Source organism: Calliphora vicina, chromosome 1, assembly GCF_958450345.1.
Source record: "Calliphora vicina chromosome 1, idCalVici1.1, whole genome shotgun sequence".
Taxonomy (NCBI): domain Eukaryota; kingdom Metazoa; phylum Arthropoda; class Insecta; order Diptera; family Calliphoridae; genus Calliphora; species Calliphora vicina.
The window spans coordinates 135,392,250-135,411,030 of NC_088780.1; the positions used below are offsets into that span (position 1 = coordinate 135,392,250).

An 18,781-nucleotide genomic window follows, 5' to 3' on the forward strand; every position below is an offset into this window, starting at 1 on the left:
TTTCCAAAAAAAAACGTTTCTAAACCACTGTGCATATACAATTATAAACATCTGATATACAAATGGAAACTTCTGAAATTTTTGAAATACAATTGGAAATGGTGAGAGATTTTCACAATATTATGAATGAGTGAATTATTCATGTTTTTCCTCATCTCCTACGGGTTTGGTTATTGAATATATCAGAATGGTAAATGTAGCTGTCGAACTGCAGTGTTCCACTTAAATCATCATTAGCGCTTCCATTACTCTAACTAATTTGAATATCTAAACATAGTATTGTATTTATATTTTTATTGTCCAATTTATATGTTTAAAATAACTATAACCCAAATGCATGAATACATCTATTTAATAATAATAAAAAAATAATACAAAGTATAATTGTATAGTTTATTCACATGGAACTTTGGATTAGGTTTGTAAGTGTTTTAAATACGAATATCAAAAGACAGACGCCTCATAAAACTAACCAGTAGTCGTCAGAGTAATTGAAACAAAAGCCAATAACTAACAAAAGGAAAGAAAAAAAAGAAAGAAAAAAAACTAAACAACATAGTTGCTGTAGTAATTACGTACACAATATGTGTAACAGCATTTAAAAAGTCATAATTTTGCTCCAATACCCCAAAGACATCATCATCATCATTCTCACTTCATAGAGACTCACACAACCGTGATCAAGTCAACATTTATCTGGACTAAAAGAAAAACTTTAAACAAAACAACAAAAAGTAATAAAAATATACAATCTTTCTAAATATCTCTACAACGTATTACTAAATATATGTATGTATATGTACATTAGAGTGCTACAAGATTGTATGGACGAAAACAAATTTCTAGATACCTGCCGTCCCCCGACTAGAATTGTTCAATGTATTGTAGAAACACATTTGGTCAATTCACAAGGTCTCTTATCATGACATATTGTCATAATGTCCTAATATTTCACAATGGTTTTTATTGCTTTTAAAGCAAAAAAAATTAACATACATATATATTTTGAGAAATATTAAAATAAGTAAATTTTAATATTTCTCTTTTTGTTCATCACATTGGGATTTTTTGAGAATATAATAGGGAATAAAAATAGAAATTATATCCTATAGTTTTTCGTACCTGCGATTTAAATTTTGCAATTTTCGAGAAAAGCTAATTATTTCGCCATATTTTGGCGAATGAACTCATTTTCCTATTAAGTAGAACCTACTTAATAGGAAAATGATAATTCTAAATAAAGTTACTAAAATTGGAAAACGTTAAACCTCAAATCGTGAAGGTCAAAGGACAAATTTATCAATATTTGGAATTTCTAATCGAAATATAGCGAAATGATATATATTTTTGGGCGGATTTTGATGAAACTTAAGAAAAATATAACATGAAATCTAGTATTTATAATAACAGCACAAAAATGGAAATTAACCCTTAATGGCACTTGGCGTTAAAATGACACTCAAATTTTAAAATCACAAAAAATACTGTCAATTTTAATGTTTTTTATAATTAAATTTTAATTTTTTATAATTAATAAATAAAAAGTACACTAAAAGGTTAAAATCAATTTTATTCTTTAAAAATTCTCAATAAAATTTAACTACGTTATTAAGGCAAAAATCGGGTATAAACACAATATTGTTACGTTTTAACCTTTTCAAAACGTTGGTTTATTTCCTTTAAATAAACCGGATACTTTTGATTGCAAATAAAAGCCGTTTAGTAGTTTTAAAATTGTAACAAGTCTTTATTTATTTAAAATGTACAACAACAGAATTAAATAGTCACTCAATGTTTTTTATACATACACGTTTATAAATTCGCAGAAATACAGACACACTTTATAATGTACACGAATTCGCTTGAAAAACACAGCACTCAATTGATGTTTATTCGAAAAGCGTCTCTGATAAACTCACTAACGACTGCGACCTCTGCCACTATTTATGACACTGCCATCTGCACTCTAGATTGCTCTTTAACTCTAGAGCTTTCTAATACATACGCCATCTGTGGTGTACTTTCTACAATGTTCTTTAACTGAATATTCGAATTCGAATATACGGTCGCAGCAAACAGCGTTGCCATACTTACGATCAATGGTCAACTGAAAGCTTTTATTCAATGTTAATAATGCCCACAGATATGTTACAGTTTGCTATTACAGCACTGCTATTTGAAAGCATTCTGCTACTTTTAAATCAGCCGTTAAAATCGTTGTATTTGAATTCAAGTACAATTTCGTAACAATATTTTTCGTTTAAAAACTACTTCCTAATACACACTACAATATTCTTAAGTTTGCTGCCATAAAAAATAAATATATATTTTTCTTAAGTTTCATCAATATCGGCCCAAAATTATATAAAATTTCGCTATCTTTCCATCACGTAGAATTATCTGGACTATAATATTCTGAATAGGGTTTACTTAAAATTCATAACAGTAAGGAAAGGCTCATTCGCCAAAATATGACCAAATAATTAGATTTTCTAGAAAATAGCAAAATTTAAATCGCAGGTACCGAAAAACTATAGGAGATATTTTCATAATCTGTTCATATTTTTATTCCCTATTATATTCTCAATAAATCCCAATGTGATGATAAAAAAATTCTGAAATTTGTTAAACAAAATTTTGAAAATGTAGTTTTGAAACTGCCGTTAAAAATAATAATTTATTTTGGTCATAGGTTAACGATATCCTACGAAGCCAACAACTCATATACAAGTAATTATGGATATATTTTAAGTAAAAAAATGAGCTTCTATTTTAATATTTCTCAAAATATGTTAACACGTTAATGGCCTGGGGAATTTTTTATAACTTTAACATTTTTCGATCAATTTCTGTTTTTTATATCTCATTAGAACGACATCAACGTACATATTTATGTTCTTTTAAAGTAAATTGCAAATGTCAATTTTTAATGGCAAACTTTAAAAAAAAAAAACTGAAAAAATTGCTTTTTTTCCCTTGCTTAGCCCCAATCGATTCACCTAAAATTTATTCAGGATGATTTTTTTTTACCAATGTTTACCAAACTGGGGGTTGAGACTGGCAAAAATCCAAATTTTGTTTATTAAGTGCCTCCCTAATGTACATACTGCTGCACTATAAACGTACTTGTATGATGTGATGTACATCATATGATACTATACTTCATATACTTCACATACAAAAGCCAATACCGTAACTATTAATATTAATATACCACTCATACTCGTAAATTGTTGCATACTAAATTCAAATACCAGCTAACTTGTTGACTAAATGTCTGGCCAACAAATTGACTAACTGATAGTTGTGGTTGCCTGCCGTTCATTCAGAAAAATTAAGAAAAAAAACCACATCAAAGTTTTATCACTCTTTAGATGTCTTCTCCCTATTTTAATTCGATTTTCTTCAATAGTTTTTTAAACCCATTTGATAGTTTAACTTTATTGCAAAATACATATGTATGTATGACAAGACAGAGCATGTGTTGTATAATAAAATTTTTTAGTTAGTAGTTTTTGCTTTTGTTTAAATATTAAACTAAATCCTTGTTGATGAACAAGAATGTAATCCTTTGTTGTAAAAACAATGTTTTGTTTATACAGTATGAGGTAAAGTCATTGGAATTATAAAAATTAAATAAAATTTTATACAAAGTTCATACCGTAAGTCTATTTGGATGGCACGTTAGATTTATAAAGGGTCTTTGATTAAATGCTTCTTATCTTTTAATCGAATTTATTCATTTAAATGGTTTATCCAAGCCAGTATTGCATTGGACGCTCTTGGATCACGTGAGGATTGGTATTGTCCCTAATTCGATAATTTTATTTGTTGACGTACCCATTCATCCTGAAATGGGCTCCATCGTAAAATGGGCGAAGCTCGCGGAAGACTCATTTTGATAATATAGTTTTATTATTTGTAAATATTGTTTAACGGTATATCCGTCAATGGTGATTTATCAAAACAAACTGAATAAATGGCGGCTAATTCAGCAAATGCTATCAACTGTCAGAGTTCGTAAGTCCCTATTGAAAGAGTCTTTATTTGGCTTATACAATCTACAATTAATTTTCAGGGTATACCAAATGATGTTCTGAGAAATATTTTTGAAACTTTAATATTTTCCATAAAAATGTTATCAAAAGTTTGTCATTTCGTTTTATAAAATGAGGTTCTTAAAGTTAGTTCACATTTAAATCTGCCAGAACCAAACATATCAAAACTGAACTGCCTCGTGCTAGGAATTAAAGAAAGTTATTGACAATTTAATTATTGTTCGGAAACAAATAAGTATGAGACATATTTAATTTCTATTAATTACACAGGTCAACAGGAAAAAAAAGGCTTCACCAACCACCATATAAATTTGATGCATCATGGTTACCTAAGTACAAAAATGGTAAAATTTTTTAATTCTATGGATAGATTTTTTTTTTAAAAATTGTTTTTCTAAAATTTTGAATTTTTCTAGGTGTTTCTCCACATAATTTATGATAGGCAAAAAGTTTTAGGCTGATATTATTGAAGTAAACTAAGAAAAGTTTAAATTTATATAAACTTTAATCTGTTTATATATTGCGTTTTAATCAGCTCAGTAGTTTTGGAGTTATAATAACAAATTGAAGCAAAAAATAAAATTTTTACGTGAAAATAGCAAATTTTTGTGTTTTAAAAAACTCATGAAAAATCGAAAACGACAGAACTTGTTCAGGTTTATTACTTTGTCGCAAAGCCGCGTATAATGGGAACAAAATGAGATATCGAAGATAAAAATGGATTGCTTCTTTGCGAATTTATTCACAATTAAGTGAATTCGATCATTTTCACAAAATTTAATGATTTAAAAAAAAATTTAATATTTTTACATAAAAAATATATTTTTTGCTTCAATTTGTTATTATAACTCCGAAACTGGGGAAAATGTTTTCAACATTCAATCAATCGAAAGAAGAACATTAACTACTCTATTGTATGTATATCAAACAAAAAAGTTAAATTTTGTGAAAATGACGAATTCACTTAATTGAGAATAAATTCGAAAAGCATCAATCGATTTTTATCTTCGATATCTCATTTTGTTGGTATTATATGCGGCTTTGAGAAAAAGTAATAAACCAGAAAAACTTCTACCGTTTTCGATTTTTCAGGATTTTTTTAAAACAAAAAAATTGGATATTTTCACGTCAAAAATATATATTTTTTTTCAATTTGTTTTTATAACTCCAAAACTACTGAGCCGATTACATAACGGATTAAAGGTTATGTAAATTTGAACTTTTTTAAGTTTACATCAATAATATCGGAATAACCGTTTTTGAGTTATCATAAATTATGTGGAGAAACATTTAAAAAAATTCACAATTTTAGAAAAAAAAATTTTTTTAAAAAATCTATCCATAGAATTTACAAAATTTTAACATTTTTGTACTACTGGAACCACAATACATCAAAATTGTGTAGTGGTTTAAAAAACCTCCAACATTTTTTTTGGAGGTTTTTGTTGCCCTGTGTTATTTTTACTTTTGCTATAGCTTGCCACAAACTTTTTACTGTTTATCAACAAAAGTATTTTGCAACTCTGCATGAATTCAATGAACGTTTTTATGTTATCGTTACGAAAATAACAAACATGATAATAAAGAACAAAACTTTTATGTTTTTGTGAACAATTTGCTCTTGTTTTTTTTTATATTTTAGCAATAAAATCATTAGTCATTGGTAGAAAATAAAAAATATTCCCCACTGTTTAACAATTGTTACTAGTCTTTTTTGTTCTTTTTTTAGCAATAAACTAAAATATATACATATGTATATATATTATTTTGAAAACTAAATAGCTAACCCTTTGAGTGATAGAATATAAAATACACATACACTTGTTAGTACTTAAAAGGATTAGAAATGTAAAATTCTAGACAGATTGTGGTTGAAATGTTTAGACCTTCAAGCAGTAAAATGGATCCTGACATTTTTGTAAATCAGGAATTCTAAATCAATGTCATCACGTCTCAGATTGTGGTCGATTGGAAAGAAATAGGCTAATAAATATGTAAATATTTAAACTACTGTTCTGATAGAAATACATATATTTAATATGAAAATTAAACTCGTAACCATTTCGTTGTAATGCAGTTTTAGCTGCTGGTTGTTAAACTTAAAAACATAATGCAACTTTTACAAATTTAAAAATATTTGCCTAAATTTTTACTTTTTGAAAAAATCTTAGGTGAAATAATGGACCGATTTCAGCCAGTTTCAATAGGCTTAGTCCTTGAGCCGAAAAAATAATATGTACCAAATTTCATCGAAATATCTTCAAAATTGCGACCTGTACTCTGCGCAGAAGGTTTACATGGACAGCCAACCAGCCGACCAGACGGACGGACATCGTTTAATCGTCTCAGAAAGTGATTCTAAGTCGATCGGTATACTTTAAGGTGGGTGTTAGACTAATATTTTTGGGCGTTACAAACATCTGCACAAACGCATTATACCCTCCCCACTATGGTGATGTAGGGTATAAATATGACAAAAAAAATGTTTTTTTATTGAATTTTTGCATAGATACAAATTTTTTGAATTGAAATAAAATTTTTATCTATGAAGAGTTTTTAATGAAATTTCACAGATATGTATGTAGATTTTTCTATTTAAAATAGAAAAATGAAAACGAATTTTGAAATTTATTATCAGCAATCCCGCAATTCCCAAAAAAGTGTTGATAAAATCCAAAAATGGGAATTTTTAGTTTTTTGGCTATAATATCCATACCAGGCTCGGGGTTATCGGAACCATTTACAAAATAATTAGAAACATAAAATTGGTTACTATATTTTTATATCGAATATGCGATTTTAGAATTTTTGCCCTAAAATTTAATTTTACATAAAAAATAGGTGTTTTTTGAATGGACCTGGTCCCCTTGGTAACAGCAATTTTTTACTTTTTTTTCATTTAAAATATTTTATGAAAACTTAGCTTTCAGAAAGTATATATTCCTTATACATCCTCTTAGAAATTTTTTGCGATAACTTAAAAAGAAAAAAGTACCTAATAAAATAAAAAGTACTTAATAGCAGACCGTTTGAATCCAACAAATGTGCTTGTATCTTTCTCATTTTGTGTTGAAATCTCTTTTAAGACTTTTGGATGAAATAAGAACTATTCTATTTGAATACGAAATATATTTGGGTTTAATGAGATTTTTTAAAATATTGATTTGTAAATATATTTTGAATTACCGTAATGTTTTGTAATCAAGCACCGCAGTCGAAAAATTGTTCGAATGCGGCGCTTGATTACAAAACATTACAGTAATTTCCAAACAATTTTTCAAATAAACTTGTTATAAGTTAAACCTTATAGCTTTTATTAAAAAAGTTAGAGCAGACTAAATATACAAAATTTCCTATGAAGAAGTAGACCTTTTTAATTTTTATTTTTATTGCTTTCTCGGAAAGTATTTTAAAACACAATTAGAAATTTAGAAAAAATATTTTTTAACTCCTTAACATACAACTTAAGTTTCACAAAGTTTACGGAAAGAAGATCTTATTAAGCTCATTGTAGAGGTACGCCTCATAATATTCTTGCAAGATCTCGCCTCCGTCCTTAATTATATTAAGAGCCTTTAACTCCTAATAAAATTCTTCTTCGTTCTTGTGGTTGTGCTCAACATAATTCCTGGCAAGTGAGCAGTTACCAGCTGTTAGCACACTTACTCTTGCCTTGCAAGTTTTATTCCTGTATTTACTTGTACTATTGAATACCAACTTTTTGACATTCTGAACTAAAAAAAAGTCATTCTGAACCCAGTTTCAATTTCAAAATTAATTTTTATTCTTTACAACTTTCTTTGCACTGCGAAAATATCACGATCTTAACTCTGCGAAATTATCACTTCAACTGATATCACAATTTTTTTTTTTTTTGTGAATTGTAAATACAAGTTGTTAATATATCGGGACATAATTTACAGATTTTTCGTTTTCTTTATAAATTAAAAATGAAATTATCCCTCAAAATTTATATTGGGGAATTATTTCATATTGATTTTTCATATGAAATAATTCCCCAATTAAAAAAATGAAATAATACCCTAAAAAATGAAATAACACCCCAAAAATCGTTTTTGTTGCTCTCTGTACTAATTTTTGGGGGGTTATTTCATTTTATTTTTGGGGGATTATTTCGTGGGATTATTGCCGCCTTTGAATAAACTCAGTTATTGAAATCAAAAATTTATATTTTCATCATTTAAAATTATTTATAGAATTGCAGTAACGGTATTCAGAAATATATCTGTAACGATCTGATAGGTTATTTTAGGGGTAACGGTAGCCAACCTTGCATTTTATTTATTTAATTTGAAACAAATCTATACCATTCCGAAATACTTACAATTGTATTTCAGAAATTTCTAATTGAATCAAATCTACGCCATTCTGTTTTTCAAAAATTTTTAAATGTATTTCTGAAAATTTCAATTACATATATTTCACTAATTCAGAAATTTCCATTTGTAATTCTATTATTGTTGAAATCATAGTGAAAATATACATACATAGATCGGCAGCTCTCTTGTCAAAGACCTAACTCAGTTATCAAAAACTTAAGTGGTGATAATGTATTAGTAAAAAAAACTATGTGAAAACAAAAACAACACTCGTATGTTTACTTTTTTGAGTAATTTTTTTGTTTGAGTTTTTTTCTAGTTTCCGCTCTATGTAGAATGCTTATGTGCTGTTTTTCTATAGCGAACGAGTACTTTGAGTGGAAATTTAACATGTGTTTTGTTATTGTAACAACAACTAAGTACATGTAAAACTTCCACTCAAAGCACTCGTTCGTAAAATTATTAAACATTTTATTCAACTAATTTTATATTTCTCAGATACAATGAAGAAATTTAAATTTTTATGACTTCTAGATAAACAATTAGCATGTACTAAATATTAGAAAGCACTTTAACGTTATAATCAGCAACAAAAGCTTTTTTATGTTAAATTTTATAATGTGGTTGTTGTATATACAAATTCATACTAAAAATTTGGATGTTTTGGCAATGTTGAATATGAATATTTTGAATGAACATTTTTTTCTGTGTATACACTGACAAAAAAAAAATATGAATGAATTTCTACATAAACTGTATGAATTGAACAAGTAAATTTATTCCCAAAACTTTTTAATTTAGAGTACGAATTTGTACATATTACAAAATTTAACGTGAAGTAGTTTTTGTTTTGTAATTAAAATGCAAATGTATTTATTTAATAATTGTTTATCTGAAAAGCATACAACTTTACATACATTTCATTACTTATCTAAAAAACATTCAATTTAGTTTTCAGGAATAAAAAAATATAAATAAAAATTTTAATAGATTTTTTCCAAATTGAAAAACTATGAAAAAATTTATAAAATACAGGTATTTGTTTATACTTATTACGAACTAAAGCCAATGATAGTTCATTCCATTTATGTACATTATTTTTTTGGTGTAGTTGTCTTGTCATTACAATTTATTCGAATAATCGAGGACAAAATATGTTTTTTATTGTATTGAATGAATACCACTGTTATTCGATTAATAATTGAGGAGCCGCAGAAAAAAGGTACTTTTCCAATTTTTTTTACAAATTGATTATGTTGAAAAAAATCAATTTCCCAAAATTTTTCAAAAAAGTACCTTTTCGAAAAATTTTATTTTCAATTTAAAATTAAAAAAAGATTTTATTAACAAAAAATTTGACAAACCTATTTCAAAGAAACAATACCGATAGTTTATAGGCCTGATCATTTACTTTCCCAGTAAATACTTGCAACGAGAGAATAAAATCCAAAATTTACAAAATTACTCTCTTAAAATCTCAAAAATAGTAAAAAGTAAATGAACGCTTTTCCAGTAACAATTGTTTTATACACACAATTTTCATATTTTATTCCTTTTAAAATGTATAAACACTCACATTTTCATCAATTTTATTGAAAATTATTTTTTTTATATTTTTTCACCACAAAAATAAAATTGAAAACAACTAAACAATAACACAAAACATATGAAATATTGCTGCTAACTATTACGAGTTCAAAATAGAACTTGTAATAGTTTGCAACGAGAGAGAACTCTCTAAAATTTATACGCTCTTGAATTTTTCTTTACTTGCAAGTTTTTTGAGTTAATGAACGCTTTTCCAGTAACAATTGTTACTAACTAGTAACAACTTTTAGTTATTGAACATAGCTTATAATTTTATTGGAAATTTATTTAATAGAAATTCTGGATTGACGTTAGTAAAGACATAGTAAATGCAATATTATCTGCAATAGAGTTAGAATTAATAAACAATAGCGGAGTTCACTATTAAGTGCGAATGGTCTTGCAAAATTGTTTATTGTTTCCATTACAAGAATATCCGGCTAGACATGAAACCGTAATATTGCATCAGGACAACGCACAGTGATTTAGAGACGTTTTTTTTTTTGGAAATAATTCTGTATCTCAGGAACTAGTAAAAGGTAACACATTTTGCATGAAATATATGAAAAAACGTACAAATTTGACTAAAGGGCAAGGTTTGTGGAACTTCTGAGCAGTAAATAAAAGCTTTTTATATAAGTATTAGATATTGGTGAAAACCATTGCACTTCAAGATTGATATTTTAGAAAATTTAAATAATAAAAAATTAAATAAGTTTTTCGATAGTCATTTACTTTAAAAACTATTTTCCACGACGAAAAATATAAAATTTGTACTAGCGTAAAATTTTAACGGTTAAAGATATCATAGGAAAATTTGCAACTAATATAGACCTAAATGTCCTTAAATCAAGGGCATTAGAATTTTTGACATTTTTTATTTTCAAATATCGAAATTCTTAAAACGGAGAAAATGTGTTCCAAAAACTGAGTTTTTTTGAAAAGTGCCTACTGTTACATTATTTACCGTGTGACAGTAAAAAAAAAATTTGTGAGTATTTAAGAATTATTAAGGGGTATAAAATATGGAGCTTTTTCGTGGATCAGCGCTTTTTTAAATTGGCCAAGTTTGAATAATTCTGGTGGGCCATCTTTCCGGATCATATACAAATTGTATATAGTCCCGATGAAAATTTTTTTCTACAAAACAAAGCTTTTTTGGGAAAAAACTTTAAAAATGGGCTCTTTTTACATGTTCCAACTTTGGATGCGTATGACTTTTTATAGGGATGAGATAACTCAGAAGAAGAATTTTATCGGCAATGTAGCTGATATTTTAAAGATAAATTTCGACCCTTCATAGGCCCGCCATAACTAAAAAACCATAACAAGATCGACCAAAATTAAAAAAATAAATCAATGAACCTGAATATCTCTTCAACTAATAGAGATAACCTACACACCTAAGCGTATTTTTTGTAGATCTACTCAAGGACTATTTATATTTTAAACTTAAAAAAAAAAACGTTTCTAAACCACTGTGCGGCCACATGTTGAAATACCTCTTCAAAACTATTTAGAAAAAGAAGTGGTTGGGAAGTTTTGTCTCACCCGCCTTATAAAATCTAATAATTTAAAAAAATACCGCATTTTTAAGTTACGCCTTACAGAGATTCTTATAAGAATTTAAAAATGCTTTGGAATCTTAAGCCTTCCAATAATTTATAACACGCATAAAAATATTTCTCTTATTAACGTGCATATCACAAATAATTTCACTTGTGTTCAAAATAAGTTTCTCGCCATTGAAGGGTTAAAAGTTGTGACGTCAATGTGCGTTTAGTTTTGTATGCATGTTGTCATGTATTTCAGCTACCAACTTAACAAAATTACATATTTCTATTTACAAGAAGTAAACAAAATTTCAAATAAAAACGGAAATAAATATTTATGAAAAGTTCTAATAAATGTGATATTTATTAGCCTAGAAATTATTTGAAAGTTTTTCGCACAAGGACTCTTTAAATTTTTATAAAATATGTATGTGAATTTTCTATAAAGACGTAGGCCTTAACTTATATATTTTGGAATATTTTTAATTTATTTTAAGTCTCATTCTAAACGTTCAGCACTTTTGCTCATTGGGATACTAAATATGTGAATATATGTAGATGAAAAATGTTCTACATGCATTTTTGTGCATGCTTTTATTTTTAAAATGTCGTTGTTTCCTTGTTAAAATTTATGGCCTGATAAATATTCAGTTTGTAAATGTAATTTTATTTTAAAAATTATTGCATACTAGCATTTAGGAAATCGTAAGGAATTTTCTTTTTCAACTAAAATTTAATCCTATATTCAATTATGTGCAAAAAAACAAACAATTCGATGTGAAATGTGGCAAACTAAAAATAAAATGCTTTTAAAACAAACAGCAAAATAAATTAAATAGATTTTTTTCAACAAATGAGTTTTTTTTTAAGAAAGAAAATTTAGTTATGGAAAAAATTTAATAAAAAAATTACAAACCATACATAATAACTGAGATTGTCTTTTGAATAAAAAAAATATTTTTTTATTACATTACAATCTATATAAAACACAACAAATTTTTCTGCCTATGTCCGTTATAGACTCTCAAACCATCCAACCAATTAGCTTCAAACCGGTTTAATTGGAATGGAAATTTTCTGAAGATGGTTTAGAATACTGCATTAGGTCCATTCGTAAAGCCGATTTTCGAATTTTCCCAAACAAACTTTGTACGTCTTGAAATTTCGTATGTTCATACCTCACACGAATCGAATTTTATGGGAGTAAAAATGGGTAAAACCTTGTAAAATCTCTATATCTCCGAAACTAATAAAGCTAGCAATAAAAGTCGAACTTAATCTAAATTTATGCAAAAAACAAGTGGACAGGTGAGTGCTACTTTTTGATTTTTGTACCCTTAAGGTGATTAAACCCAAGTTTTAGTACTTTTTTGTATTCCATATTCCAGCAATTAAATTTAAAAGGAATCGTAGTCTTTCTAAATCAAATTCAAATGGATTTTGTAACTTATTTGAAATTTGAACGTATAATTATAATTGATCACTCTTTTGGTACTTTTTTTTACAAAAATAAATTTTTTGTACATTAATTTGGTAGAAAAATGTTTATTATAAAACCCCGCTATTAATAAAGAATTTTTAGCGTAGTAGCACTCGCTGACTATCCGCTAGTGAATAATATTTTTCAATTTAGAATAAAAAATTATTCGATAAATAATTGACAATTAATCGAATTCTCGAATAAATTTATTTTCAAGTTAAAATTAAAAAAAAACAAAATGTTTATATAAACAAACACTTGCCGAAATACATTTGAAATTTTATAAGAAACGACTTTCTAAATTCATTTCTCCAATTGACTTTGCATTATCACATCAAGATCAGAATACTATGAAACATAACTTAAACAAATTATAAACTTTTATTCGATTAAAGTAAAACTCGAATAATTGACAAACCTAATAGTAACATGCATACTCAGTTTTTCCTAGATTTTTAGAACAATCAACAATTCTTTTAGGAATAGATTCCAAATTCATAATAATTTCAGTCAAAAATTTACACACAAATATTTTTTCTGAATTTAAAACTCTCTATCTTTTTAAATAATGCATTTTCAAATATATTTTTGGAATAATTTCTTCTAGCAATACATTTTTTGCATACTGAACATGAATTTTACATTTTTATAATTAATCGTTTATCAAAATAGCGAAATCCGATTCTGAATTGAATTATCATGAAAATATTTTACCTTTTTTTTGAAAAATTTAATGTCCATGGCATAAGAATAGAAAACCAAACACCTATATATTCTGGTCGACTATTAGTTCAGCCAAATAAGTGGAATTTGCAAGAGCAAGGAAATTAGTTACGAATTGAAGCCGAGAGACCTTGGAAGACGATTTAGCAAGTCCGAAATGATGTTTGAACGCTATAAAACATGAAAAACGGATCGTATATGATGTCCAAATATGGCCAGACATGAAACCATAATATTCCATCATGGCAACGATCGGCTACATGTTGCAATACCTGTTAAAAAGTTTATAGAATGAAGTGGTTGGGAATTTTTGCCTGGACTTTATAGTTCCGATCATGCCCTGTCCGACTACTAGTTGTTTTGATCGAAGCAGAAAGCTCTATCTGTGATACGCTTCACGTTGGAAAAGAGAATGCGATATTGGTTTGATACTTTCTTGCCCTGAGCAGTTCTTTTGGATTGGAATCCATATGTTGCCAGAAAGATGGGAAAATGTCATCGCTAACAATGGTCAATACTTTGATTAGATTTATGCATATTGTACAAATGTTTCAAAATAAAAATTAAAAAATATAAAAAAATCCCACATTTTTAAGTCATACGAGTATATTTAAGTCATACGAGTATAATAATATCAACATAATTATCGACATAAGTCATCTAAAGATTTAAGAAATTATTCACTCTATCAAATTCAGTAAAGTTCGGACCATAACTGAAGCAGGTCCCCATAGAAGGCCAAAACTACAAAAATAAAATTTTTTATGAGTTTTAAAATCCAAAAATAAAATATTTATGCATAAGGCAGAGCTGTAAATGAATCATTCATTTTTTAATTATTTCGCGAATCATTCACACAAAAAAATTAATTGAATGAAATTTGAGTCAATTCAAATGAATTGGAAATTAATTGCAATTCACTTTGACAAATTCAATTGAATTAAAAACGAATTGCAATTCATTTCTACCAAATTCATTTGAATTGACTCAAATTTCATTCAATTAATTTTTTTGTGTGAAGGATTCGCGATTTTGAATTAATTCATTTCCAATTAATTTGAATTGACGAAAAATAGATTTAATAATTTCTATAACTTAAGTAGATGCAACTGTCAAAAAAGCAATTGTGACATCTATTCATTGGTACCGTGAAATAGCTCCCAAATGAAATAACTCCCAGTGAAATAACTCCCAATGAAATAATTTCCATCAAAAATTAAATAATTCCCAAACTTGAAAAATGAAATAACTACCAAAGGTTAAAATGAAATTAATCCCAATAAACGGCGGTTTCATAATTTTAAAAATATTAGTCCCAAAAAAGTGAAATAACTCCCAATGAAATAAATCCCAATAGAAAAGAAATAATTCCCAATGTGAAGCAATTTATTTATGCAATCTAAAAAAATGAACTACAAAAGTGAAATTATTCTTCGCTTACCAAACATTTTTTGCATTGCGGGCCTATAGCGTAGCGCAAAGTTTTACTCAAAATGTGTCAAAAACTGGCTTCACTCAGAAAATTTGTTTTGCATTGCCGCTAAGTTTTTCTCTTCCGGGGTGTATCAAAATATGGCTTCGTTAAAAAAGATTTTTTTCATTGCAGAAAGGTTTTATAATATTTCAACCGGTTTTTGATACACCCCAGAGGAGAAAACCTTTGCGCCCGGCCAAAGGCCGGCAATGCAAAAAACTTTTCTGAGCGAAGCCAGTTTATGATACACCCCAGATGAGAAAACTTTAGCGCCCTGCCGAAGGCCGGCAATGCAAAAAACTTTTTTGAGTGAAGCCAGTGTTTTATATTTATGGGTTCTGCTTTTGTAGTAATAACTCCTAATTCCCAAAATAAAATGAAATAAAACCCAACAAAAATTTCATTGGGAGTTGTTTCATTGGGAGTTATTGCATTATGAAATAACTCCCAACAAAAAATTATGAAATAACTCCCTATGCGTTAGGAGTTGTTTCATAATGAAATAAGTCCCAAGTTGTATGGAAAATTTGTTGGGTGTTATTTCATTTTTTCGTGGGGAGTTATTTCATTTGGGAGTTATTTCACGGTGCCCTATTCATTGTCCACCAATTAACTCTTTGCGGTTGGGTGGTTAGTTTACTAACCACATTTTCTATAGCCTTTAAAACAGAGTTTATTGTCATCTCTTGCCATTTCGATAAACAATTATATTTTTTGAAGTTATCATTTATGATTTTTTGCAAAACTTTGCCGTCAGGGTGCTCTGGTTAGATAAATATATTAATTAGAAAATATTGTAAAAATCAGTTTTTTAAGAGACTTTTCACGCATTCAATAAAAAGAAGCACAGAGAGTTTATTGTTCATCGAGTTCAGTGTTACTGTGATATTTCGGTTGTTTGGTGAGAAAATTTAGTCAAAAATATTCAAAACAGTTTATACGAAACAAAAATTTTTATCATAGTTATTTTTAATGCCAGCCGCCAAGGTGGTTAGTAAACTAACCACTTCACTCCACAAAAAAACCTTGGAATGGGAATGTGGTTTTTTCATGTTTTGATTTATTTTTTCTTACTTTTTATAATAAACTATTCTTGATTAAAAAAAAATTGTTTTGATTTTAAACTTATACACAAAAAAGCGTGGCTAAAAGAGTGAATGAAAAGAGGAATTTTGATATTGGCAGTGAAGCAGGCATTATTCAAATGGCAAATGATGCTGTTCAACAAATGTCTGATAAGGACATTACAACGTCAACCAATTCAGAGAGTAACGTGTTAAATTACTTCGATTTTTGTATTTGTGGTGATTATCTAATCGCTCTGCAGAATAATTTTAAATTTAACCATAATATTTTAATATTTATTACTGAAACTATCATAAGGGTGACAAAAAAAACACAATTTTTCCTTAAAATTATGCCGCCTTCCTCAAAAATGTATGTTTCATTAAATGAACAAAAAAATGATTTTTTTATTGTAAACTTGTTTAATTTAAGTCGAAGTTTGAAATTACCGATATTATTAAAATATCGCTAACGAAATAGCAAATTAGCGTTAAATTAGTTTGACCTCATACTTTCTCTTAACAAGAGAAATATGTACATAGTTTGCAATTACCGTTACCGCTAAAATATCTTTACCAATAAATACCATTACCGGTATTCTATTAATAACTTAATTCATAGAAATTGTTGATTTCAATTGAGTTTATTGAAATCTATTAAATTGAAAATACATATGTATAATGTATAACAGCTATGTCAACTTATTTACAATTTTAATAAAATGTTTTAATAATTTAATTCAGAATGAAATTACCGTTAGCATTAAAATACCGTTATGGCAAATATACCGTTACACCGAAATAATCCAAATTAGCTTAACCGTTTACCTTTTAACCATGTCGAATCGTTAGCACCCTTTGTAAAATTTATATATTTATACCCTACACCACCATAGTGGGGAGGGTATAATGCGGTTGTGCAGATGTTTGTAACGCCCAAAAATATTAGTCTAACAACACCCACCTTAAAGTATACCGATCGACTTGGAATCACTTTCTGAGTCGATTAAACGATGTCCGTCCGTCCGTCTGGATGGTTGGTTGGTTGTCTGTCCATGTAAACCTTGTGCGCAAAGTACAGGTCGCAATTTTGAAGTTATTTCGATCAAATTTGGAGCATATAATTTCTTCGGCTCAAGGACCAAGCCTATTGAAATTGGCTGAAATCGATGCATTATTTCACCTAGCCCCCATACTATGTCCTCCTGAAATTGGACTTTATCGGTCATAAATGTTTAATTTATATATGTATGTATCTCCACAAATTTCACTCCAAATAAGTATTATATATACAAAATTCATGTCACCAAATTTTGTTACGATCGGTCCATAATTAGTCATAGCTCCCATATAGACCCGCTTCCGAAAATCACTTTAACTTGCATAAATCTCTTAAAAATGTTGGCAAACACACAAAATTCAACATAGTTAACTTCCATATATACATAAATCACACGACCTAATTTAATGGTGACCGGTCCATAATTGGTCATAGCTCCCATATAACCCCCACTTCCGAAAATCATTCACGAAAATAAATTATTGAAATTTTAAAAGAAAAATGTTTTTGCTCTTTTACTTAGTGTAGGGTATTATATGGTCGGGCTTGACCGACCATACTTTCTTACTTCTTTATTGTTGTAAATAAATATAAATGCACATTACAATGTTGCATATACATATAAGTACATATTTTTCTTTAATACCGTTTAGGATATGCCAGCAAATGACAGTCAATCATAAAATTTATGTTTTGCTAATAAAAACATAACAACATTACTGACACATGTCACTTTCATTGCAGAAACATACATACATACATAAATAAATAATTATTAATTGTTGTTGTGTTTTATTATTTTTCTTCGTTAGTTATTAATTATGCAATTGTTATTCTTGGTAAATTTTTAAATGAGATTTAGACTGAATTTAAAGTGTATTTCTTTCTTACATTTACAGATGATTAAAATGATGGTGACGGTAGTGATTGTATTTACCATGTGTTGGCTTCCTTTTAACATACTGATTGTAAGTTGTAATAAAAACATTTCATATTTATACGATTACAGTTTCATTAATTATTTTCATAAAATTTTTATTTGTAACTCTCAATTTCGATATTGTTTTTTTTTAATTTTCATTGAATTTTAATTTGAAATGAACTTACACACAAACGTATTTGTTTTTATTTTTGTTGCAAACTAACAGTTGCTACTGAATGATGATGTTTTGCTGTCATGGGGACCATTGCCATACTTCTGGTTTGCATTCCATTGGTTGGCGATGTCGCACAGCTGCTATAATCCCATTATTTACTGTTACATGAATGCGCGCTTCCGAGGTGGTTTCCTGCAGATTATTTATCGTGTACCAGGTTTGCGTCGCTGTTGCTGCTTGCGTCGTTATTTACGCACACGTGGCGATCGTAGTTATGAAGCTACTGGTGAGATGACCTTCAAATTCAATCGTCATAATGGTGGAGGTCTTATAAGGAAACCTAAA

General features: G+C 28.1%; 1 protein-coding gene across 1 annotated transcript in view; it reads left to right on the forward strand.

Moving 5' to 3' along the window:
* The window catches only part of RYa-R (RYamide receptor), a 297,762-nt gene that overhangs the window by 272,169 nt on the left and 6,812 nt on the right, over positions 1-18,781 (forward strand). Inside the window, exons 5-6 of the mRNA XM_065508487.1 lie at positions 18,239-18,307; positions 18,488-18,722. Of these exons, the coding sequence (XP_065364559.1) occupies positions 18,239-18,307; positions 18,488-18,722 (304 nt within the window). The remainder of the gene's footprint in view (positions 1-18,238; positions 18,308-18,487; positions 18,723-18,781) is intronic.